This window comes from Meleagris gallopavo, chromosome 9, assembly GCF_905368555.1.
Source record: "Meleagris gallopavo chromosome 9, MGAL_WU_HG_1.1, whole genome shotgun sequence".
Lineage (NCBI taxonomy): Eukaryota > Metazoa > Chordata > Aves > Galliformes > Phasianidae > Meleagris > Meleagris gallopavo.
The window spans coordinates 46,866-71,719 of record NC_139412.1 but is presented as its reverse complement, the minus strand read 5'-3'; the positions used below and the strand labels follow the sequence as shown (position 1 = coordinate 71,719).

Here is a 24,854-nt window from a genome sequence, read left to right as displayed (position 1 = left end):
AGAGCATGGCTGTGTTTGGTGTGTTTCGAAATTGTAGATCTTTGATCAAAAAACTCAAAAGCAGCTAAACAGGAACAGATTTAGAAATAAACAATACAGTCAGAGGCACTGACACTTTGCATCTATGTTGCCACCATATTTGCAATTGAAAGAAGTCAGCAGAAGGAACAGGCACCACAAAAAAGTGACTTCACCATTTTAATTTTCTCAAATACCTATCTTTGGGCAGAAGTGGGATGATGCAACCAATAGTAAAGCAGCCCAAATTCAGGATGTCCGGGACCTGAATCTAACAGCAGCGTCTTGGTTTTGATAGCTAGGTGAGTTTCACAGAGGTCAGTGAAACCAGCCTCTCCTCACTGCTGGAGTTGAATTAGTCCTCCATTTATTCAATATGCTCAGGAGGTCTATGGCTTGTACGTGTACTTGGTTCAAGGTGAAGAAACATAACAGAAGGTATTACACTTTGAAAAACAATATGGTAAGAAATTGCTTCCTGTTTGTATTCGAAGTGATCCAGCTAACCTTGTGGCAATGGGTCAATCACAAAACAGGACCATCTACCTTGGCAACAGATCCATCCTTTAGAAATTTCTCTTTGCTTTGTGGCACAGCTGAAGCACACTCTATGGATTAGGGCAGCCCTAAAGACTTCTGAGACTCTTGCGTGATAGTCACAAGTTGCCTTCTTTTTCCTCCCACAAATGACAATCATAACTTACGTGGGTTTTTAGTGATCACTTACTCTCATCCCTAAGAAGTCAATTCTCCAAACCTTCAAATTCCTAGCCCTGGAGCTGAGATAGTTTTATGATTTATATATTATTAACATGCAGAACGCTGTTTATCCAAAGTATCTTCTTCTGACTGAACAAACTTCAAAAAAAGACAATTCCAGCATGCAGCATGAAGATTCAGACTTTGGCACTTTGCAAATTGGCTGGATGTCCAGTCTCTGAATGGAATTGTTATTCATTGGTCTATTCTCTAAGCTAATTGTGTTTTTAAAGTCATTATTCTCCTCGTATATATAGCATTTTAGCTTACATGAAACGAGACTAGTTCCTCAAGAACAACGAATCACCTACAATACCCAGACCATGTGCAAGACGCTGAAACCTAACTCCAAGCAGTTTTTTTGAGCTGGTCTTCAGATATGCATTCAACCCAACCGTTAAGCCCAGTGCCAAGTTCTCAGCAAGAGTAGATCCAGCAGAACTATAATGATCTCTATGCATTATCACACTGGCTTTGCCTTAACGTTGCAGCAGTAAATACTAGTTTTATGACAAATAAGAGCAAACACTAACTGACGTGACAGGAGGTACATTAGGACCTACATGGTGTTATGTTGCACAGAAATGCCCCACTCTGACGTTCACAGTGAGCTTCCCGTGCAGAAATGAGTCTGCAGTACACGCTTAGAGAGCACCCTCTCCTGGGCGCAGCAGTGAAAACCGATCTCCTCAAATGCAGAAAACCTCTCCTATCGAACATCTACCAAAAGATGGATGTACACCAGAGGGGCTGGCTGAACACAGAGATAAGCACTGCAGACAACAAACACCGAAGCACTTCCTAAATTTGTAGCCAGTGACATGTAACTCTGTCCCTTCTCCCCCTCACCAGGGGATTTGATATGAATTCTCAAAATGGGATTATGGCCTATGATTAATACTACAGATCATTTCCTAAAATGGGGATACCAGCCCAGCTCTCCATATATTATTACCTTAACCCTTAAAGAGTGAAAATTTTTTTTCAAAGATAAGCCAGATATTTAACTACCACTTAACTCCCCAGTTGAAATGTCTTCTTATGCCTGGGCTATGAGGCACTGGTTATCAGTCGATTCATTTCTACCCCAAAAGTTCAATTTCTCTAGCTAAGCTTTGTTATTCAGCTTCAGCCAACAGCAAGATGCTAGCTGTGCCTTCTGTATTTCCCGAAATCCGAAATTTTCTTCTTCTAAGACTGTCCTACAGGTATTTACAGGGCACTGGAAATGTTTGGTCCTACTGTAGCTCAATACATAAATAAGCATCTCAGCACTCCTATCAAAAAAACTCTGGCAGTCAGATCACAGCTGTAAATGCTTTGAGGCATGTGGTTCTGCGAGGCTACACAGCTTAGTTCCTGAAAAAGCATAAAGGATGCTACTGTATGTCGCACTGCTTCGCACTTGCACAGATTTTCTGACTGCTCAGAATCACTGTGTGTGCATATCTGCAAGAAAAAAGCAACATCTGCACCCCTGTACTCGTGCTTAATCCTGCACCCAGTGAAGTTACCACGACTTTTACACTGACTGCAGGGGAACTGAGCCAAGTCAGGCAGTGGGATTGTCCATACAGCGGGCAGGCAGTAATTCTTCACTGTAACGAGCAAGCAACTAAGTCGCAGCTTCCAGCCTTTTCTGATGATGCCTAATGAGGTACTGATGTAGTTCCTCAATTTTAGAAGTCATCCTCGTGCCAAGGCTTGTTTCTCCTCCGATCCTGGATGGAAGTCGGTTGCAGAAATGACGACTCTTGCGCTACCGCTTTCCTCCAAAAGGAAAGAAAGAAGGGCCAAGCGAAGGCTTGGCGTGCACGGTCTCGACACGCTGAACCGCCCTCTCAGGTCGGCCACCCCAGCAGCGCGCACCCGCAGCCCCCGCCTCGCCGCCCGCCCGGAAGCGCCGCCCGCAGGAGCGGAAGCTCAGCGCGGAGGACGGGCGGCAGCCGCGCCATGGCGGGCAGCGGCGGGCTGGCGTGGCGCTGCGGCCGGCGGTCCTTCTCCCCCGGCCGTAAGCGGCTGAAGCCGCTGCGAACTGTGGTGGCATGGAGGGGAAGGGCGGAATGGGACCAGGTGATGGTGGGGCTGTACTGCGGGGACAGCCGGCTGCAGCAGGAGGCGCTGGATCGGGTGTCGGCCTGGAAGAGCCGGTAGGGGCCGCGTTCCGGCAGAGAGCCGCTTTCTGTGAGCTCGAAGCCCGCCGTGCCGGCTCCGCGCCTGGCTGTCCCGGCATCGCGCGCTGCGGTCGCGTGCGCATCACAGGGGCTGCGTCCTACAGGGCGCCTTCTTCGTGCTGGAGCTTCCAGACGCGCGGATCGTGCTGCCATATTCGGTCCGTGGGTTCCTCGGCCGAGGAAGGCAGAAGCCCTGCGTGCCCTCCGCTTCGTAAACTCGTTTCTGTCGAGACTGCGCTGCTCTGAGCGCATCCCAGGACCCCACATCATCTCGTTCCATTTGTGTTCCCCCCATGCCTCCATAAAGGAGTCCAGTCATTGCAATTTCATACTGTGAGAATATATACCTGGTATATAAATAAGAGGTTATTTAATGCGTGTTCAGGAGTAATTACATAAACACCACTGACAGTAAAAGCATTCAGGAAGGAGCCTTGCTGTCTTTCTGTATGCATACCTTCAGGCTTCCTCGTATTATAAAACATGAAGTCTATTACCAAAGAAGAAATCCTTTTTTGGAGGGTGAGGACAGTGGTATAGTCTTATGAGACTGCTCATTCTTTTTTCTTCTCTAGGTATGGCCCTAAAATGCCTCTTGCAGTGGATTGCACTGCTGAACTGATTCGTTGCAAGGTCCTGGATTCATCTGGCAAATTGAGATCACATGAACTCATTCTCTCATATGGTCTAGCTCTTGTAAGGTAGGACTCTAACACCCTCTGTCCTGTGAGAAAGAGTCTAACACAAGTTGCATTATTCACTTCACTAGTTTGACTTCAGATCTCTGGGTCTCTAGCTTTGTACAGTTTGTGGGGATTTGTATGATTGACTCCAAGCTTCTCTACTGCTCTTCATAAGCTTATTATCTGTTCTGTAACCTACATGCAGGTTTGTCAACTTGATCACAGAAAGAAAACAGAAAACAGTCAGCGTTCCTCTGAGAAAACTAGCCATAGAGGTAAATATCTAAAGAAAGTTTCTCAGTAACCCATGCATAGAGAAAGCATATACATATTTTGTATTAATAATAGCAGATCATTTTTTTCTTAAAGATATAGAGCCCAATTCATTCTGACAACAAAGAAGTAATACAATGAGAAAGTACAGCAATAATAGCAGCTATAAATACAGGAAGGAAGGAAGGAAACTCACAACTACTTACCTTAAAAAAACAAAACAAAAACAAAACAAAAAACAAAAACAAACAAACAAACAAACAAACAAACAAACAAAACAAAAACCACAACCTCAGGTAGACAAGGGTATCTACTGAGATGCCCTTACCTCCTCTGCCAACCCTTAAATGAGGGCTGGGAAGGAGTGGATCCTGGCTCCACCCCTTCCTGTTATTCAGGTACATTGCATACATCTGGGCTGGCCCTGCCTTCCCAGCACGTGCTCCATTACTGCTTTCAGCTGTGACTTAGCATTTCTGCTATAAAAGCCTTGAAGAGAGTTGGTAAACTTTGAAGTTTTATTGAAATTTTTGATTTAGATGTAAGTTATGCTACCCTCTAGGTATGTCATTTAGTTTTATTATTGCAGCAATGAAAAAGAGTTGTGTCTATGGTTTATAAATTCAGTTATTAAGAGCCAGGATTATATTAAAAGTGCTTAGTTGTATTTCTAGGTGTTTTATTTTTGTCTTGTTAGTCTCTGTTGTTTCTGAGTTTGTTCAGTTCAGTATAGAAGAAGGAAAAATTCAATATGTAATTGTAGTAGCAACTTGAGGCCTTGTAATGCTTGCTGTACTGAGCACCACTTCTGAGTTCGATCAGAAAGCTTTGAATGTGAAGAACAAATGGTATTTGAAACTTAACTATAGATGTAACCTTGTTATGTACTTCTGTGTGGGAATAAATAACTGGGGATTTTTTGTTGTTTTTTCTTCTCTTAAGGAAGATGCTTCTACTCACCTTTTACCAGTAGTCAGACTTACTGATAGATATCTTTAATAGTCAAATATCTATAGGAAAAACTTAAATAGAATGGTTATGTTTAATATACAAATATTGTCCAGCATGTTTAATCAATTTAAATAAAAATTGACTTCTTGGTATATGTAGTGGAAATAGTAGGTTACAGCCTGAAACAGTGATGGAGCACCTAGTAGGATGGTAGGGCCAACCCAGGGGAGTTCAGGTGTATGCAGTGCAGCTGAGTGACTGGAAGGAATGGAGCTGGGATCTACCCCTTCCCTGATCTCATTTAAGAATTGGCCCTGGAGGTGAGAGTATTTCTTGGTGGAGATCCCTGCCCACCTGAGTCCTTTTGAAGTGAAGTAGCCCTTTTCCTTTATTTCTTTAGCTGCTGTATGTGGCTTCATTCTCATTTGCTGTAGTCAAAGACTTTACCACTCTGGTATTATTATCCTGTTATGGCCTTTTATTGTATATTATATCATACAGCTCTACACAGTATTTCTGTCTGAAGAAGCAGCTGTTCTTACAGGAAAAGTGGGAGAACTTAAATTGTAAAATTGCATCCGTATGGTTATAGGTTAAAGGAGGAAGGAGAATCAGAGGAGGGATCTTTTCCCACTGTTGAAAGGGGAAGCTGGGAAGTGCTATGCTGAGGTGGCTCAGAAGTGCTATTCCTACCTGGGTAGAGGTTATCTGTGTTTTGTGGGGCTGCATATGGATTTAGCATGATTTCCTGCAGTTGTGATGTTTGCTTGCTCTTGCAGGTGGATATCCCTATCTGGGTTGTGGATCTCCGTCATGAGCTGACTCATGGGAAGCTGCCCCGCTTGGCTCTATGCCGCAAGGGTAAGTACTGCCTATGGGCATTATGGATAGGCCTTGCCAGTGATATCTAGTGATGTCTGTCACACAGTGCCCTCACCAGCAGGCAGGTGGGGAGCTCTGAGGGGAATGGCCATCTCCACTGGGGCTCTGCCTAGCAGGCTGTGGGCTCAACCTGGAAGGGAGAATTGTAGTTTGAAACACCTAGGAGCGTGTACTTTGTGAGGTAGCTGAAGTATGCTTGGTGGAGAACAGGCAGAAGAAGAGGAAAACTAGGAAGGAAATATTGCTCTTCACTCTCCATTGTCTTCTGCTGCTGGCACTGCTGAGGCAGAGTCCCAGTTCTTGGGAGGTAGTCAGTGTTAGGCTTTCAGAAAGGACTGGAAGTTCTCTTCCTCATATGGAAAGGAATGATATGCCATTTGATGAAAATGGGAAGCAGGCTGTGCTACTGGAGATGTTCTTCTACTTTGCTGGCTCCAGGCAGAGATGCATCATAGGGCAGTTATTCTGAGACACTTGAAAAAAAAATACTGGAAATGGTAGTTAGGTGCTATTGTTTCCAACAGCACATAAAGTCCACGTCAGGGAAGGAGGTATATGCTTTTCCTAAGGGTTTGGATGTACATGAGACTGTTAAATGAATTTAGGGGAAATGCAGAAGGTATTGCAAGCCTGAGGAAATTACCAGCTCATAGTGCTTGAAGTGATTCCTGGGAATTTGGGATTAAGCACTGAGAAGCTAGATTAATCATGTTCAGCATGGTCTTTAAGTTGAGTTGACCAGTGAAATAGTGATGGGACAAAAGAGTTTTTTGTCCCATCACTAAAAAATGTATGTTTACTGTAATATCTATACAAAAAAATAACGTTGCTATAGATGCTGTGTTGATCATTGAGATATTGAAGAATTGACTCATCTTCTCATCAGAATGTTGCTGTGTGAACTTAGTTTCCACTTAAATTTGGCTTTGCTTGACTGAAGTGCAGTGTTGTAGGTGGGTAGGTGTTACGAGGATTTATGGGGCTTGAAGCTTTTATGTTTTTTTTTTAATTTGTTCATATTTTTATTAATGGAGTTGTATGTGATTTCAGATTCATAACTTGTTAGCAGTATTTCTAGTCACAATGCAAGTTAGCAATGTGCCACCTGTATTTTTTTAAAGAAAAAAGTAAACCTCACTGAGAAGAGAATGTTTTATGTTCTCCTGTAGGTTGTGATGTTGTGCTGGACTGGCTACGAAAGACATATTGGAGCCGTCAGTTGGGCAGTAATTTGTGTGAGGAAAGTGAAGAGGAGGATGAGGAAGAGGAACAGGAAGAGATGGAGGCAAACACAGAGTTGGGCAGTGACGCATGGGAGATTCAAACCCCACAGCATGAGGTCTGTCAGAAACATAAGGAATTCCATGGTAGGTGTCCATGAAACAATGAAAAAATATGGGAAAAAAAAAATAGATTTTTAACCTGTCCTAGCAGAGTATTTTAAAGTGTCATCTTCTTGTCCAAACAGTGACTGAAGTTGTACCTTCAGCTCATATTTTGGGATTACTGTTTGGCCCTTAGTGGATTCTAGGGTGATTTAAGTTCTATGACATTGAGTAAGCAATGTTGTAATCAGTAGCAACAGTTAAAATATGGTGGTTTAAGACTGAATACTGTGAAAGTTAGTTCTAGTGTCGTAACAGCCACAGTTTTGTTTGGGTGAGATGCAAGCTTGTGGTGTTCTTTCCTCTCCCTGTCTACTCTAGGCAAGAAAAAGAACACTCTACCCCAAACTGCGAGTAAGAGAAACACAGGATGTTATAGTAGACCCACTGGTGTATAAGTTTAAAATAATGGAATGGCAATGATCTATCAGTCTAACAGTTAAAATGCATCTGAAGTTTAATCTAGTTGATATCATGTGGTTGGCATCCTGATAGCAGCTGTCAATGACACCTGATAGTTGATGCATTTTGAAAGACAGTGCTGATTCAGGGATAGTCAGTGGTCCCAGAGATGGAGGAGGGACTTCATTGAGATGGTGCAGGATTTTAATACATCAGGCTATGGTAGGTTTGTGAGCAGCCACGGTTCTGCCATGGTAGATTTGAAGTGACTAATGTTCCTATAGGCAGTTCATGTTCTGATGCACATTTTTTTCCTAGACTGATTTGTTTAAGGAATTTTTGAAGCTGTGTTTATCTAATTCTCCTTGGCCACTGCTAATGGTAAAATACTGAACTTCTAATCAACACCACCTGATAAAATTTACAGTACTAGGGAAGTCTGGAAATTGTAGGAAGTTGGAATTGAAATTGTTTGGAAGTCTTCAGTATTTTCTGTCCCAGGATTTATGATTTCATTCCATTGATGTCTTCCTTGAGCATGTGTTTGCAATGCTGAGCAGCTTGCCTATGCTTAACAAAGCTCTATATTGTTGACCCATTCCCTGTTTTAAGTGTGTGTATATATATGTTTATTTCTAGAAAAAGTCAGAGATGTGTTGATATCCTACAAAAATGAGCAGTTTCAGGTAAGTATAGCCTGGTCTGCTTCTCCCTTTGTTTGGATGGGGACATGTTTTAGAGGTGCTCTTTCTCACTTGCCTTTTGAATACTTCAGTATAGGGTTCTAATGGGATCCTAGTGATTGTTGCTTATTTATTCCCTCTGTCTCAGTTGTTTGATCTTCAAATATTCCATGTTCAACTATGAGATCAGAATGGAGAGTATTATATTTACTTGCAGTTAGAGCATGCTTTAAAGCAATTCTTTGTAGTCAAACTACTGCTGGATGTTAACTCCTTTTATATAACTTTTTTGTTGTTTTCCTTCATACATCTCACTTCAAAGATATTAAATAAAGTATATTTGTAATATAGCTTAGTTAGCAGCAAAATAAGTGTGTATTGGGCCTCTCCTGTCATTCTTGACGAAAAAGGGAAAACTTCCTTTCTGTTACTGGGCAGAGAAACAAATTACTGCTTTCACAAATTCAAAGATATTTTGGGTTTTAGGTTTTTAGATAATTTTCCCAGGATTGCTTTGTTTGATGGTTAATGTGAGGTAGGGGAGTAGAAGAGAGATAGTATAGAAGAAGGAAACCTGTGTTTTACTTTATTATTGAAACTCCAAATTACAAAACTTTCTGCATTCTTCTCTTTCTAGCTTTTTTCTTCACACTTTCCCCAGCTCTAGGTAGGTTAGGGCATTTACAAGAAAAAACAGTTGCAATCAAAATTGTACTTAGAGGTATTTGATTTCAGCCTCTGAACAGTCAGTGCTCACAGGAGTGTTTAATGACTCAAGCTTTGTGAAGCGAATTCCAGCTGTGATCTATGGGCTTAAATAATGTCAGTTTCTCTCTATCCCATTTACAACTAAGAAAACACAAAACCTGAAGGCAACACAAGTTACAACAAGCAGTATTAAGTTCCAAACTCTTGCTTTAATCTCTAATATATGTTAATTTATTAATTCAATCCAGGTAAGCTTCTTTCTGTACTGCTACTGCATTGTATTCATGGATGTGATATATTGCTTATTTCTAGAGTGGATCTATATTTTAGTAAAATATTTGTTAAAGCCATACCAGTTAACTGTTCTGACAGTGTGTGTGCTGTTCAACAACCTTGTTTCTTGCCTTATTTTTTGTATGTGAGTCCTTCCGACTGGAAGGAAGAGAAGAATGTGTAGTGAGCGAACGTTATAGTTAGGAATTTCATGTTAGTTGTCTTCTTGTAAATGAAATGGAGGCAACAGTAAGATCCAAAAATAGGATTGTTTCAGAGGCCACAACTAGGGTGAATCCACCTCACTGAGCTGTTAAGACAGAGGAATGGGAGTGCTTTTGGAATTAGGGTCAGTGTAGGCTCCCATTAATGCTTGGATTTTTCCTTCACTAGGTTATGCAGGCAGTCCAGTCTGTTTCAAAGTCTCGAGAACTGTGGTCTAATTCTTCTTCAGAAGTGGACTGGATTCTGGCTCAGATCAAAGACTTAATGCAGGAGAACAGGTATGTCTCTGAAAATCAACTGAGATGAAAGAGTGTGAAGCTGCACCTGTAGACCTTTTGCACTACCTGTTCACTGTGTTGCTCAGCTGTTCCTTAACAATTTGTTGATTGCCTCAAAGCCTTTGAGCACTGAGTTATTAATCTCTCATAATGAATGTTTCCTGTGCCATGTAGTCTTAAAGGCATGCACTGTGTTTGATGCCTTAGCTGTTCTGACCCTGAGGTGTGTCAGCATCTTCATCATTCAAAAGCTCTCCTAAGAACCTTACACAGACTTTGATATCACAGAAACCTTCAGAATTTTTCAAAATTGCACAGCAGTGTTTGCCTCTTCAGTACTTTATAGTCTTCTACCACTATGGGGCCTCTGCGACCCAGAATGTTGACACTTTATTATTGCTGTATAAAATTGTGTGAAGTTTCTGTCCCACACTGAGAAACACAATCAGTGTATCTTTAGAGGAGGGAGACAGTCAAGTTACAAATTTGAGCCATAACTCATAATGCTTTTAATGTAAACATGTATGTCATACAAGCTGCTGGTTAATTTAAGAAGCTATCAGATGTTGTGCTTGAGGTTGTCGCAGCTTGTGATAACTAGCTTCTCTGCTGATAAGGCTGGTTCCTCACTTCTGAAGGATGCTCTCCAGCAAATAGCAAATACTTTTGAGAGCAGTGTGGTGGGAGGAATCTGTGTTGGCCTGCTTGTGGTGTTATCTGGCCAGTCTGCAAGCAAGTTTGTTTTCCTGCAATTAGTTTTGCACTTCTGTAATGATTTAACAGGCTTGAATTTAGACATGTCTTTAAGCTGCTTGAATCTACTCCAGTGGAATGTTGTTCTGTTCAGGGTGGTGTAACTAGAATTTGGTAGGCTTTTATGCATGACTGTTTGTGCAAAAGCTTTAGTCTGGCAGATGCACAGAACAGTTGAAAAGTAACATCCCAACCTCAACTCCACCTCTAGCTTGGAAGAAATCTGCGTTGTAATGTGTTGATGAATGACTTCTGTTTATATCATCAAAAAACCTGGATGTAGGTCTTTTATTTTGGAAAACTGTTACTGTGGCTGAGTAGTTAAGGTACTTCAGTGTTGGTTTTGCAGTGTGTATGCCTGTGTCCTTCTAAGCTGGTAATTCAGATCAAAGTATTTGATTTCTCCTGTATTTCAGAAAGACCTGTGTACCAAAATATTTTGGGATAGCTGTAAATTACAAATTTCCTATTGGAGCCCTCTGCTGCTGAAAGAGTTGCACTGTGCTTCTCACAGAGTGGTAGCAGTTCAAATGACATTACGTCTGAACAAAGCATTTAAGTGCTTCATGTAAGCTAGTGTAGTGCATGTCATTACTGACAAATGCTAAATTTCAGTATGAGCAATTTGAGCTGGCTGAGCATGACGTACAGTCAGGAAAATCATAAGTACACTCTCTCATATGGAGGGGGATATAAAAGCTGTTTGAAAGCCTCGGGCTGCTAGAGCGAACCATAAGATTTCTCTTGCTCCCATACTTCATCCTTGAGCACCTACTTAGGCTATTTTTATTCCAGCATCCAGGTGCAACTTTTAAAGAACACAAGGTGAGCTGTTCATAGTCAGTGGAAAGCTGTGCCTATGTTCAAGTTTTTTGTAACCACGTACACATTTTCTTTCAGACCTCAGAATGATTAAAAGCAGCTACCAGAAAGGTTCCTACATGTACCATTTCTGTTTGTTAGTAACAGCATATCAGCTGTATTGAAATTGAGACTCTGTCATATGAGATTCTGCTGATATTTATATGGCAACAAAAATGCACTGATGGTATGAAGGAGAGAATCAGAAAAAAAGACAAAGTAGAACTTGAGTGTTGAGATAAAAACTATTTACTATTTACTAAGATAGTAAAAGAGAGGGTGGGGAAAGATAGTAGTTATAGTAAAATATGTATATAAAATAATTGATGCACAAGGAATTGCTTACCACCCACCAACTGTTGCTCAGCTAGTCCTCGAGTAGCAGCAGGCTGCTTGACCAATTCCCCCCTGTTATCAGATGTGTTTTTTTTTTTTTTGGCATGCTGTGATATGGAATATCCCTTTGATCATTTTAGGTCATCTGTCCTGGTTCTGTACCCTCCCAAATTTTGTGCCTCTTCAGCCCTCCTCATTGTTGCAACAGTACAAGAAGCTGAGTAACTGAAATGTCATTGGCTCTGTACAGCACTGCTCAACAATAATTAGAAACACTGGTGTGTTATCAACATTGTTTTTCCTCTAGAGCCAAAATATCCCAGCTGAAACCAGGACATCTTTCCAAGTCTCATTGGGACATATCCAACACAAAACCAGCAGGTTTTAGTGCCTTAAAACAAGCTACTTCACCATAGTTATAGTTGGCTTATGAACATGTTCCAGAACTGGTGCAAGTGGTGTTTTGATCTGTAAAGGACTAAATGGCATCAATTAGACTCTGTGATTGTTCCAGGGAGACAGTGGCTGAAGTTCTTCTCAGTGATGGCTTTCTCATTCCAACAATGGATTGTCTGAAGATGTTAAATATAAAGTATGAAGGTGAGTGTTTTGGGAACCACATAACTTGGGTAAAAAGCGCATAGCCAGTATTACAGCCAGTTCTGCTCTTTTCATTTTATTTTCATTTTATTTTTCATTTTATTGAAATCTGTAACTCTTGGCATAATTTTTGTCTGTGTCCTTAAACATCTTTGAGCTTTTCTGTAGATCCCTTTATGGACATGCTTAGCCATTTCTTTTAAATAAATCTTTGTTATGGAGGCATAACTCTTCAGCACTGAATGTTGCTTGCTTCTCTGCCCATATCCACAATAATTACTTATTTAATCAGCTCTCTAAAGTCGCTTTTCTACACTGAAGTTATTAAACTGATATGTGTGTTTTTTTGAGTCTCACTTATTAAGTGCATTGTAGTTTCATGCTGCTATCCACTTGGATGGAGTTGCATGGGTTTTCTGCAAAAAAATTAAGGAGCAACGAGAATTAGTCAATTATTGAGGCATGTTTTCAGGAAGATAAACACCAGCCAAAATAGTTTCCAAGAATGATCTCAAACTTCTGTGGCTATATTACAGTAGCGAACTTCTAGGAATTGCTTGATTCTGTGTTGGTTTGCTCTATATGCTTTCCCTTAGAAAGTTATTCTGAGACAGAATAGTTCTTCATTATGTGTGAAATAGACTTAAGCTGGCAAGAAATCAGTGAAGCAGAGATAGATGTTCCTGTGGTTTAGCGTTGTATTTTTTGCTGTTGTTGGACTATCCTGTTTGTTGTTGGTTTGCTTACCTTAATTTACTAATGAAAGAAAATAATAGCTGTGCATTCAATGATGATCCCAGGAAAAAAAGAAACAAAATAGTAATATCAGTGTAAATTACTTTATTTTGAGACAAAGTCACACCAACAGCTCACAAAAAAAAAACCAAAACAGTGATTTTTGGCTTCTCTTCTTTCACATATTATTGCAGCAAATAAAGAGGTATGGCAGTTCAAAATTCCTCAGACATTTTACTGCTTCTGGCAGCCCTTGCTGACAAGCATCCTTTCCCGAAGTTTTACACAGACCCTAATAGACAAAATGTTCATGAAGCTGAAGGAATGTTCTGACTCTTCAGATCTGCAGTCTCAGTTCCTGATCAACTGGATTTCTGAGATGCTGACTAGCATTGCTAGAGTTAACAGTGGTGAGTATGTCTGGAATTTCAAAACAAAGTAGGCAGCTCTTCTGTGCTGCTGTAGGAATAAAGAGAGTGATATGAGTCCTTTAGATTGTAAGAGTAATAACATAATTATTACATTTTTCATATTAACCGCTTTCATCATTGCATTTCTTATACTTTTTTAACCTGCAGTGCATGTCTGTCACATGTTTCTTAGCAATAGTTTGAAATTATTTTTCTTGCAATATAACTTGGCTTCCTCAAGATGTGAAAATCCAGTCTCTCCTATGAAAGGTCAGTCCAGTACTTGCAGGAGTGAACAGTAAGAGAACAGTACTGTACTAACACAACTCTGTAGCTTGCCTGTATGGGATACAGGGCAACAAAGCTGGGGTCTGGAGCACAGGCCTTATGAGGAGCTGCTGAAGGAACTGTGATTGTTCAGTCTGGAGAAGAAGAGGCTCAGGGGAGATGTTACTGTTCTCTATAACTACCTGAAGGGAGGTTGTAGTGAGCTGGTGGTTGACCTCTTCTCTCGTGTAACTGGTGATAGGACTAGAGGGAATGGCTTCAAACTGCACCAGGAGAGATTTAGGCTGGACGTTAGGAAATACTGCTTTTCTGAAAGAGTGGTCAGGCACTGGAGTAGGCTGCCTAGGGAGGTGGTGGAGTCATTGACCCTGGAGGTGTTAAAGGAATATTTGGATTTTGTGTTGAGGGACATGATTTAGTGAGTACTATTGATGATGGGTGGATGGTTGGACTGGATGGTCTTGTAGGTCTTTTCCAACTTTGGTGTTTCTGTGATTATATGGGATGGTATATGGAGATCAAGCTTGGGAAACTCTTCCCCTCCATTGTTGCTATGTATTGTGAAGCTGATTTAGCTGTTAGTGTGTTGGCAAGTCCCTTATAATGGTCTTGACATCTTTGGTCAGCTTATCTGGTCTTGGTCTTTAAGAGTGCCAGCTTGTTTGAGGGTAAGAGCTCCAGTAAAAAGGCACAGGGATGATGTGTGTGTTTTTATGAAGTTTGACAGCATTATATTTTTCTTTGAAGGGAAGAAAAGACGTCGCTGTAACAAACAAGCATACATGAAGGAATTGTTCCTTCAAAAAGTTCCTTTGCAGTGGGTAAGACTGACTGATAACTGCTTGGAAGCTCCCTGCTGGGCAACCCCACACCTCCTTCAGCTGTAAGTTTGATTCTGTGATCTAGAAAAGGGTCAGCAAACAGCACTTTGTAACAGCTTTGGTCAGATCTCCTGTGTTATGAGTTATGGCTGTGTTCCTTTCCCTTCCTTTGCATCTAGCAGAAATCATGGCAGATGTATGTGAAACCCCACTTATTGCTGCTTATCTCCCCTGGAGATTCTACGAAGAGATGGAGGACAAGTTAAAAGAACTGTGCCTTCAAAATGAAAGTGAAAATTGCTTTGGAATATGATAAATAGCCTAGCTAGATGAAAAGTGGTAGCAGCAGAGAAATGATTGCTTATGTGGATGGTATGAGTTCTAGTGTATGGCAGCTTTTTCACATGAGTACAGCAAAGCAAAAATTCAGTTAAAAGTATCCTAAGTCCTTAATTTTAATCACAGAGGCTGTATTCCAGCATTCACCCTGTAGGAATAATCAGATTTGCCTCTTAGTGGAGATAAGAATGAGCTGTCTTAGAGGAAGCTTAAACTTAAAAGGCTGCTCTGCTTGATAGACTTCTGTCTGGAATCTTTTTGATTTTAGGACTTATATTGCTCCTTTCCTTTCTAGGATCCTCACAAGCATGAGACCTCGTTTGCCACGTTCTTCACGAAAGAATCTTCTCTATCTCACATCCATTTACACAGAAGAAGGTGGCCCTTTGTCCACTCCAGGCCTCTCTTCGGACTGCAGCAAACAGCCAGTTTACACTATAGAGAGTCTACAGTGGAGGGCTAGGCTAGAAAATCAGGTCAAAAATGAAGGGCAGACTATAGAGAAACAAGATGATGTACAAGGGAGAGATGATGGTGTAGAGGAGGTAGAGGAGGAGGAAGAAGAGATAAGTGAAACAAATCGTTTGGAAGGACTTGCTCATTCTAATATCATGGTGGCTATTGCTGAGAAAAAGGCAGAGCTGCAGGGGTCTGCCTGGCAGATTGTTGCAGGTAAAAAGTGATTTCATAAGACTTAATATTCCAAAACCCTTATAACTGCTTTATCCAATCTATTATTTGCAACTACCATCTCTCCCTAAAAGCTCTTAAAATACTGCTTTTTTTCCAAAGGTGCATTGTTACTGCTTTTAAGTTGGTATGTAGAAATCAATATGGCAGTTTTAAACAAAAGTATCCTTAAAGGAGGGAGGTAAATATATGGTTTGCTCTGGAATAATCTGAGGATTCTTTTAATGGACATCTTATCCAAACAGTTGTGAGGCGAAGTGCTGTGTAGAATGTGTGGTATGACCTGACTCCAGATGTGTTCCTACTGTGTCATATGCTACAGTGAGTTTCTTTGAAAGAGATAAGTTTATAAAGGAAATTAATTAGAACTGTAGTTCAGATTTATTATTTTTCTGAGTACCTAAGATGATTCATTTTTGCTGAGTTGTATGAGGCAATATTTTCGAATTTGAAGTGAGTCTTGCTTTTTGAAAGTCTATCTGGTTAGCTTTGACTTCTACTTTGTGTACTGTGTTTTTACTCAGATGAAGTGCAATGGAAGGACTTTCCTCTTGGGAAACTCCCAGGTCAGACAGATGACCCTGATAGTCTCATGTTGGATAATTACACTATGATGTCTCTGCTTGATCAACCAGTGAAAGATGAGTGGAAGTCTTCCACTACAAAGTGAGTAATGGTGTGGGCAGAACTCTTTCCCTTAACTATGAAATGTATTTATTTATCTATGCCTTTTACTACAATGTGTAAAATCAGAACTAGTTTTCAAACTGTTACTTCTGTAATAGTTTGACAAAAATACTTATCAGTATTTCTAGTATCTACTGACAGCTCTTCTTGTGTGCATCTTTCAAGTAATGTGTAAGGAAGGACCTTTGTAGTGCTGATGTAATGGCCTAGTAGTCTATTTACTGTAGGTATGTACACATAAGAGCAAAGAATGTTGCTATAAGGAGAACTGTCAGCCTTTTGGTGATTTCTAAAAGGTTCTTGTGCTTAGGTGAAATATATGAATTTCAGCCTGACCTTAGCCTTTACCTTGACTTGGAGAGTACTCTTCCAGTAACCAATCAGAAATGCTGCTAAGGCACACAGCTCTTCTGTTCCTGGAAGAGACAAATTTTTGTTCACATGTGCCGAAACACTTCTTTTGGGATCTACAAATGGATAGTTGGAAGGACATGTCCTGTTCTGTGTTTTTTTCCAGTTTTAGTCCTTATCTTATAGGCAATGTTTAATAATTTAATGCATATATGGAGAAACAGGTTGGTGACACTAAAAAAATTTGTGACAGTGGTTGGTGTAGTTTGTTTATATTTTTATGATTAGGAGATCATGCCCTTTTATTTCATAGTGCAAAGTAGTAGATTGCCCTGGAGGACATGAGACCTTTCTGTCCAGCTAAGGAGGGTGGAATTAGTATGGTGATGCTTTGCTAAGAGGTTTTTCCTGATGTTGCCATGGAACTAGCCACTGGTGAAGCTGATTACACAAGCTGTTTTATAAACCTTGCTTTAGGAGGAAAAAAAAAAGCCTGAGCCACATTAAGCATCTTGCAGTAAAAAGTGAGGGTGGTGTTCACTTTTTATTTTTTTTACATATGGTATTCTGTTCTCCATGCATTCCATAATAAGTAAAGCAGGAAGAGGGAAAGTTACATGCAGAACACAGCAGACTTCCAGAAGAAATGACATAAGAGCTGATTTGTGCTGCAGTGCAGTGCTTTGATTGTTACAGAAGCAGAATGAGCCCCCACTAATTGCTGCATTGCAGACTTGCACAGTGTTGCCTGGCCCATGTAGCATAAAATTTTTGTGAATTCTTACTGCAGAGAAACATAAAGCAATTTATAAAGCAGGTATATAAGGAATTATCTTGCAAACCTGAAAATTCTACTGGTAGCAGCAAGACAAGCAAATCAAAAGTATGCTGTGAAGGTGTTAACCTGGACACTTAAAGTGGTAGAAGTCATACCAATTTCTTCTTGCTCTGGGGTCTTTTAATATTATCTTAAAAATAGTCTTATGCATAGATTTCTAGATTGTGGGAATACAAGAAAAACTGTTCAGAGCAGCAGCTGTGGAGCAAGATAAGCAGCGTGAGAACCAAGGACACCTTTAGAAGAAGAAAGCAGTGAGACATTCTCTGATTGGATAAGCGTCTGTGTGAACAGTTGAACAGTTTTGTAGAATGCTCTGTTGACATCTATAAATAGAGTAGTGCTTAACAATAAAGTAGACTAACAGCTTTTAACCATGTCAGTGTGGTGTTGTGTCTCCAGCATGTCCTGAGAGTCCAGAGCCTTCCCCACACGAGATGCTTTTTTTCATACTTAAGTATGAAACAAAATGGATGATGAAATGGCTACAGAGGGAAAGAACTTCATTGGTGAAATTTAAGAAGGGGCATTTAGCAAGTTCTGTTCTAAGCAATGTCTTACGTGTTACTGCATGTGATTTTTTTTCACCTCCCTTAAGACCAAGCAATTGGTTGACAGTAATCAGTGTGAATAAATGTACTTTGATGCAGTGATGAGCATGATTTAAGCTGCTCATTGGCATGGGCTGACTCAGCTGAGACCACTGAAGGTCATTAATGGTAGTTATTCACAGAACTTCACAGTACAACTCTTCAATGGAAGAAGAGCCTCAATTCATTCATTTAAAGATTTCCTTTAAAAACAGTAGAAATATAATGGTATTAGAATATGCAATGACCTGGTTTAGCATACTGTTGTTTTTTTTTTTTCTTCTAGAAACTGAATCTCAGCACAGTAATAGGGATAAGTCCTTTGAAAAGCCTGGAACAAATTTGAATCATAAAACAGTGTCCTCTAACAGCAGGAGAGTGTGCGTGAAGATGACATTTCCTGTCCTTAAAAAGAAGTGCATGCTAGTTTAGTTGCCAGTAAATTGTTTTAGCTGGGTCATTCTGATTTTTAAGGGTATTTAATGCTGGAATAACTTATCTAGAGAACTTTGGGAGTCTCCATCTTTGGAGATATTCAGAACCCACTTGGATGTTGTCTTGGGGCAGCGTGTTTTAGATGACCCAACCAGAGCGATTGCCTTCAGAGAGTCTAGAGGTTCCTTTCAACTTCAATGATACTATGAGAAGATCTGTGCCTGCTTTTCTTCCTGCTTTCTCAGTGAAAAGTGACAGTAGGAATAAACTGCCAAAGCAGTAATAACATATGACCTGAGATGTCCCTGCATTTAACCATTTTTGTCCAAAAAAGTTTGAGGAATCTGTATGAACAGTTAACACTGTCTTTTGGAATGTTATTAGTACCACTTCTCAGTAGTATATTTGAGGATGTCCAAATTAACCACAAAGGGCATGGGATTAGGAAAGAAACCAAACTTTTTAGTGCCTACAATTTATTGTTTCTTGGTGGTTTTGTGCTGTTTCCTCAGTCATCTAGTTCTTGGAGTGCAAACATGGAAGCATTTAAGCTGTGGGGATCATTATTTTCAGTAAGTGGTAGAGTTCACATGATTTATCAACTGTCATGCTGTCCTTTTCCTCCTGTGGCTGAGGTTTTTCTACACCTGACAGCAGACAAGTGGATCAAAAGCAGAAATGCTCTGTCAAAGTAGAATTCTGTCTCTGATGTTGGCTGATCAGACTCTACAACTGTCTAGATCTAGTGCTTTGAAATCATTTGTAAGATGCTGGGAAAAAACACTGCAACATGAGCAATATGATGTGCACTTTCTAAAAGTCAGGGCCATATTTATCTTTGGCTCCACAGACATGCAGCAAATAAAGGTAATGAAGTGCATTCAGGGTTTCCTAAGAAATTTGGAAAATTTGGTTTGAAAAAAGGACAAATCATGTAGCAGAAGCACAACTTTTTTTCTGCAGCCCTAACTGACCAAGTCCACAGATAAGAATGGAGCATTTTAGTAATCTTATGATTTAACCTATGTTACTTAACATCTGCTGAATTCTGCTTGCCCTTGTTTGAGGTTTGTACTTACTGTATAATTCCTATGAATCTGTGAAAATAGACTTCGGCTGGTGTCATCAGAAATCCAGGAAAGAAACTGTCTTAACTCCAATATGATGCTAGAAAGTGGTGTTCCTTTATTCCTCACCAAACCTATTGGGCAACTTGACAGGCATGTGCACCCCCTCAGAGTTCAGGTTCTATGTTTGAACAGCTCAGACATGCATATGCAGTTCATTGGTGTACATATTCATTCTTTTTCAAGGACTGGTAGATGTGTGCTAATGTCCCTTTGGGCACACTCAGTGGTATTTAGGGTGGCCAAGTGCCCACATACTTCTTTCCTTTTTTCACCGTCTGCTTCATCACTGAAACCTTTAACCCTCTTCCATCCTCCCTTCCCCACTTTGGCAGATTTCCATTGCTTATTAGGCCATCGTGAGCCACTCTTTAAAAATGATGTCTGCAGAACTGGAGGAAAATGGCCTTGCATGTTTTGAGGCAAAAGATAAAAGTATTGTGACTCCAGTACTTCTCATGAGGCAAAATCATTGAGGCAGAAGACAAAAGTATTCTATTATGTCCTCAGTGCAAAATTGAGGAACAACTAGACTGTTCACACACTAAAGCTGAAATGGAAAGTTTTAGAACAGTCACTTGTGGATTTCTTTTGCTAAACTAATATACTGGTTCTTAAACTAATGCACTAATCCCTGTTGCTAAACAAATCAACCTATATCACTGGCAACCTCTCCTACCTTTTAAAGATGAACCCAATATTGAGAGACAGCCAAAAGCCCTTTTCAACTCGTGTGTTCCACTTCTGTTTTTACTGTTGTTCTGGAGGTTCAGAAAATAGGAAAATGTGCCTTCCTTGACATTAAAGAAACAGCCTCAGCATGCACAAAGTGTTTTTTCCCAAGGTGGTCAGATATGCTGTGATTTGTTCTTACCCTGCTCCTCTTTGCTTGTTCTTTGTTGCAGTTTGGCCTCTGGTAGACTTGTGCAGTTTCTCTGGTCTGCCATCAGATCTTGCAAAAGACTGATGCGTGGTGTCCGTGACTGATACGCAACTCCGTGTAGTTTGTTTATATAATGGGAAGGGTCAGTGTCTTTGTACTGAGCAGATAAGGGAGATTCTGCCAGGCTTTGTATCTGAATAGATAAGGTTTCAGGAGTCTTTGGATGAAATATGTACCTCTGACTGTAGATGAACTGAAGACCTTTTTGTGCAAGGTATGTGTGATAGGAGGGCAGTATCCCTCATACATCCAGCACTGCTATTAAAGAATGCTTAATTTCTAATGCTCCAGCTAGAGTTTTATGTGGTTTCTAGGTCAGCCACTTTACAGAAATAAGACAAGCTTGCTGTTTCCAAAATGGAATAGCTCGAATCTCAAAAAAAGCATAATAACTTTCAATCTATCTCAGTCCAGCCAAACCCAGTGAATTTTGATGCTGTATTCCATTATTATCTGTCTTTGCAGATACATCCTTTGGGGGGGGAAAAAACAAACAAACAAAAAAAAAAAAAAAAAAACACAAAAACAGTGGTTGGAGGACAAGGTAGCACTGATTATGGAAAAAGCACTTTCTCTCTTGAATCCCAAGAAATAAACTTCTGTTACCCTCTTTGGCAGTAGCCTAGTTTCATCATTCCTGAAAAGCAGTTGCTCTGCTGTGATGAGCTTGTTCTTGGCGACTTTCTGCAGTACATTTTAGAGGCAGAGAATGATGTCGGTGTCTGTCCCGAGTCTCTGTCCTAGGAATGACATGAAGTCAAGAGTAATGAGGAGTAGGATTCACAAGGGAGCAAAAATTATTCCATTAGCAAGCTGAATGCTGGGTAGTTTCCAACAGCCGGACAACATCAGGTCATTATTTCTGGGTGTGACATCTATGATGTTTCTGTACTCACTTTTTTTACAAGGCCCTTGGCAGTGTTTCATTTGAGCAAGTGGTGTCTAGGAGGTGTTTTGGCCCCAAAGAAGAAACTGTCTGTCTCTGTGCATCTCTGAGCAGGAGCTTCTGCTGTATTACAGTTATTCCAGCACTGATCACTTGGAAAAGGCATTGAGGTTTTTTTACTGTATAGCTTTAAACTATTTTATAAATAAAACTTTAGAAAGACCTCAGTCTTGTTTGCAGAAATGATGTAATTTTGTGATTTGATTTTGGTTTAACATGAAACAAATTCTTGTGATGCTTTGATACTTTGGAAAAACTTGCAGGTCCTTCTTTCCTGGATGCAAAAGATTGTGTTCTTTCATGGTTTTTCTGGTGTTCAAAGTTTGTGCTTAGGGTTACTGTAGGGTTGGTTACTGCAGCAACCTCTGAAGCTTTGAATAGCTGCTGTCATTCTCATGTGGATTTTTTTTTTTTTGTGGTAAGCTCTTGTGCCCTTTTACTCCAAGTGTCAGTTCTACTTGACAGTAGGGACAAAGCGGCTGTTGGAAATGACTTTGTTTCCTAAGGGTGGAAATTGGTGACATGCAATGGCTTCAGGGATTGAATCGAGAGGTTTTAACTGATGTTTAAGAAATTGCATTAATCATTCAATGGTCATGGGTAATGGCTGGATTTTTTTTCTCCTGAAGATGAGATGTGTAAGCGGGTAGATGAGAGGGGTAATATGTGCTGAAGGGTAAAGATGAGTGGAAAGGGAATATAATCATGTCCTGGAGGATGCTAGGTTGTAGCAGGGGCAGCATGAGCTTTCCTTGGGCATATATGAAAAGCATGGAGAGGATGAGCACACTTTCCCTTTGTTCTTCTTCCTTGTCAGGCATCAGGTTTGAAGTAGATCCTATAAACACTTTATTATTAAATTTTAGCTTTCATTTTCTCCATTCTCATACAACAAAAATAATAAAGCAAACCCTTATCTGACCCATATAACAACAAAGTCGTGGTTTCAGTTGCTGTGCATGGAAAAGCTTTGGGTAGGGAATGGCTTACCTTTATTCTTCACCTGCTCTTTGAATTTTGTGTTTAAGAATGCCTTGTGTCTGGGAATGCTGTGGGAAAATTAATTGTTCCATTGTGTGCTGGTGTTAGTGAGTCATTGGCATCTGTGAGACCCAGTCCTAACTGGTAACTTTTGCAAGTAAGAGATTTTATGCCTGTTTAAGGATGAACCACTTTCTAAAAGTGGAAATGACTTCGTATGCTGGGAGTGACACCAAACTATAACTTCCCTTAGGCTCTGTGAAGGCTCTGGTTTCTGTGACTTCTTTGTTAAACTACAGGAATGGCTAATTTCTGTGAGAAAACATAAGAGCATTATAACATTTGTAGTTCATGACAGGCTATTTTTATGTTGCCTACTTGCTGTGTTAGCATGCTTTGTCCTGATTAGCTGATGTTCCTACCTGGCAAATGACAGTACAGATGAAGATAGATGTGTGGTTATTTCTGGAATCACGGCTCCCTCACATTAGTTAGCAAGCGGTAGTCTTTCCTTTGGTTTGTGCTTTGGTACCTGTGTTACCTTAGACTGTGCCTTCTTATGAATGAGCTGCTTAAAAAGTAAGGATGTTCCAGTAGGTAAATGTTCAGAGCTAAAAATGGAAAATGACATTTTGTAAGTTAAATGTGCTATCAAAATTACTTGGCTGATATGAGCTCAGTGCTTATTTGTTTTCTCTTTTTCTCACAGCTCTGCAGAATTGAATGTTCCTGTGACAGGAGGATTATTATGGACCCAGAATGACTTCCATAAAATAAAAAGTGGCCTTCAACTTTTCTAAGAGAGAAAATTGCTCTGCAGCTTTCAGTGTTGCACAAGATAAGTGACAGAGAGGAACTTGTAATGGTGGTAGGGAAGTAGCCACTCCAGGATTTTTTTTTCCCATGAGGATTTATTACTTTTTATCATATAAAATCACAATTTTGCAAGCATGTTGTTCTATTTGTAGTAGCTATTGTCTGCTTAACCACTGTCAAGAACTTTTAGCTGTTTGTGAAATACAGTTAATATACTTTGGAATCCCTTTGTTAAATTGTTTTCATGGTTAATAAATATCACTAACTGAAAGCAAACATTCTTTCTGGATTCTGTTTTTCTTTTGGATATTCTGGAAGAGGTCTGCTGGTTCCTGTTGGTCATAATACTGAGAGCCCTTCCCTTTCAGTGACACCGGAATTGTCATTTATGAGTTTGGATTGTTTAGCCTGCATAAAATCATGCTACAATTTTCATTTAGCTAGGATTTCAAATGAAGGTAAGTTTTCTGTCTGTGTTATTTCTATTCATGACTTTGCTGAGGTTGAAAAGTCTCTTTGCTGCAAAGCTAGCATGATTAGCTAGCATGTGAAAATGGACTTGGTTGCCATTTTAGATAACTGATGAGAACAAACATTTGCAGCTTTTTCCCCTGAATTCAGTTTTCTTGTATTAACTGTTCTTGTAACTTAGCAGCTTCTACAATTACTTGTAAAAAAAAAAATTAGGAATTGAAGCACTTCTATTTCAAGACTTCTCTGTAATAATTTGTTGGAGTGTATCTTCCAGGGGTTTAAGACAGCTTTTCTCTGAGTCAGTCTAATAACTTGCAATAGTTAAAAAACTAAAGAAAAATAGGAAAATGTCAGTGCAGCATTGTGAAATGGCATCTTCTTAATTCGTTATAGTTACTGTTCTCATTAGATGCTAACATTGTTATTATATGCTATTTATAATTCTAAAGAGATAGAAAAACATGCAAACAACAGTTCAAAAAGGAAAGCATGCTAACAAATACCATGCTATGTGCAACTTTTCCTCCTTTGATAAAGGCGCACTCAGTAAAATTTTTATCAGCATGCTAATTAGTTTGCTCACTATAAATGTGTTCTGAGGGCGGACTAAGAAAGAAAAGCAGTGTTGATGTAATCCTTCAATGCTTAATTTTTCCCTTTGCTTTGGGCAGAACTGCTTGAGTCTGCCTTTTCCCCTCTGTAAATTTATCTTTCCAGACAGGTTTCTACTGTCTGGAATACCACCTCCAAGTGGAAGCTCTAGAAGGGACTGGAGGTGAAATTTTGGAGCTTTACATAAGACTGCAAGGATAAATGATGCAAATGAGAATCACTGAGGAAGCTATGGGCTTGGGACCATCACTTTCACAGAATGCAATAGTGGAATCATTAGGATAACTTATTCCTGCCTGTTCAAGTCTTAAATATTTTGTTTCTTGCATGATAAGAGCAGTCACTCTCCAATGGACCTCCTGTGCTAAGAAGGGGTTACAGTTCTGGGGAGAAAACAGAAAGGGTATCCTGTGGAATCTAATACTTCTCAGTAGAAGTGTATGTGAGGGCTGTTCTGACTAATGATAAAGGATCTGAGATGTGGAAAAAAAATTGTAATACGTGTATTTTAATGTTTTTGAATAGTT

The 24,854-nt window shown here is 40.0% G+C and overlaps 1 protein-coding gene across 2 annotated transcripts; it reads left to right on the top strand.

The window, feature by feature from the left end:
* Positions 1 to 2,668: 2,668 nt before the first annotated feature.
* Positions 2,669 to 23,517, top strand: LAS1L (LAS1 like ribosome biogenesis factor). Of its 2 annotated transcripts, none has more exons than XM_085230365.1 (13): positions 2,669 to 2,927; positions 3,527 to 3,652; positions 3,840 to 3,909; positions 5,638 to 5,719; positions 6,910 to 7,107; positions 8,167 to 8,213; positions 9,585 to 9,694; positions 12,159 to 12,244; positions 13,174 to 13,389; positions 14,425 to 14,560; positions 15,133 to 15,509; positions 16,052 to 16,193; positions 17,557 to 21,024. In XM_085230365.1, exons 1-13 carry the CDS (start codon positions 2,731 to 2,733, stop codon positions 17,615 to 17,617), a joined length of 1,848 nt encoding a protein of 615 aa, XP_085086491.1. In that variant the 5' UTR covers positions 2,669 to 2,730; the 3' UTR covers positions 17,618 to 21,024. The 2 variants fall into 2 exon arrangements, with proteins under 2 accessions (XP_085086491.1, XP_085086490.1); XM_085230364.1 differs by lacking the exon at positions 17,557 to 21,024 and adding an exon at positions 23,135 to 23,517 and having other exon boundaries at positions 2,670 to 2,927.
* The last annotated feature ends 1,337 nt before the right edge of the window (positions 23,518 to 24,854 follow it).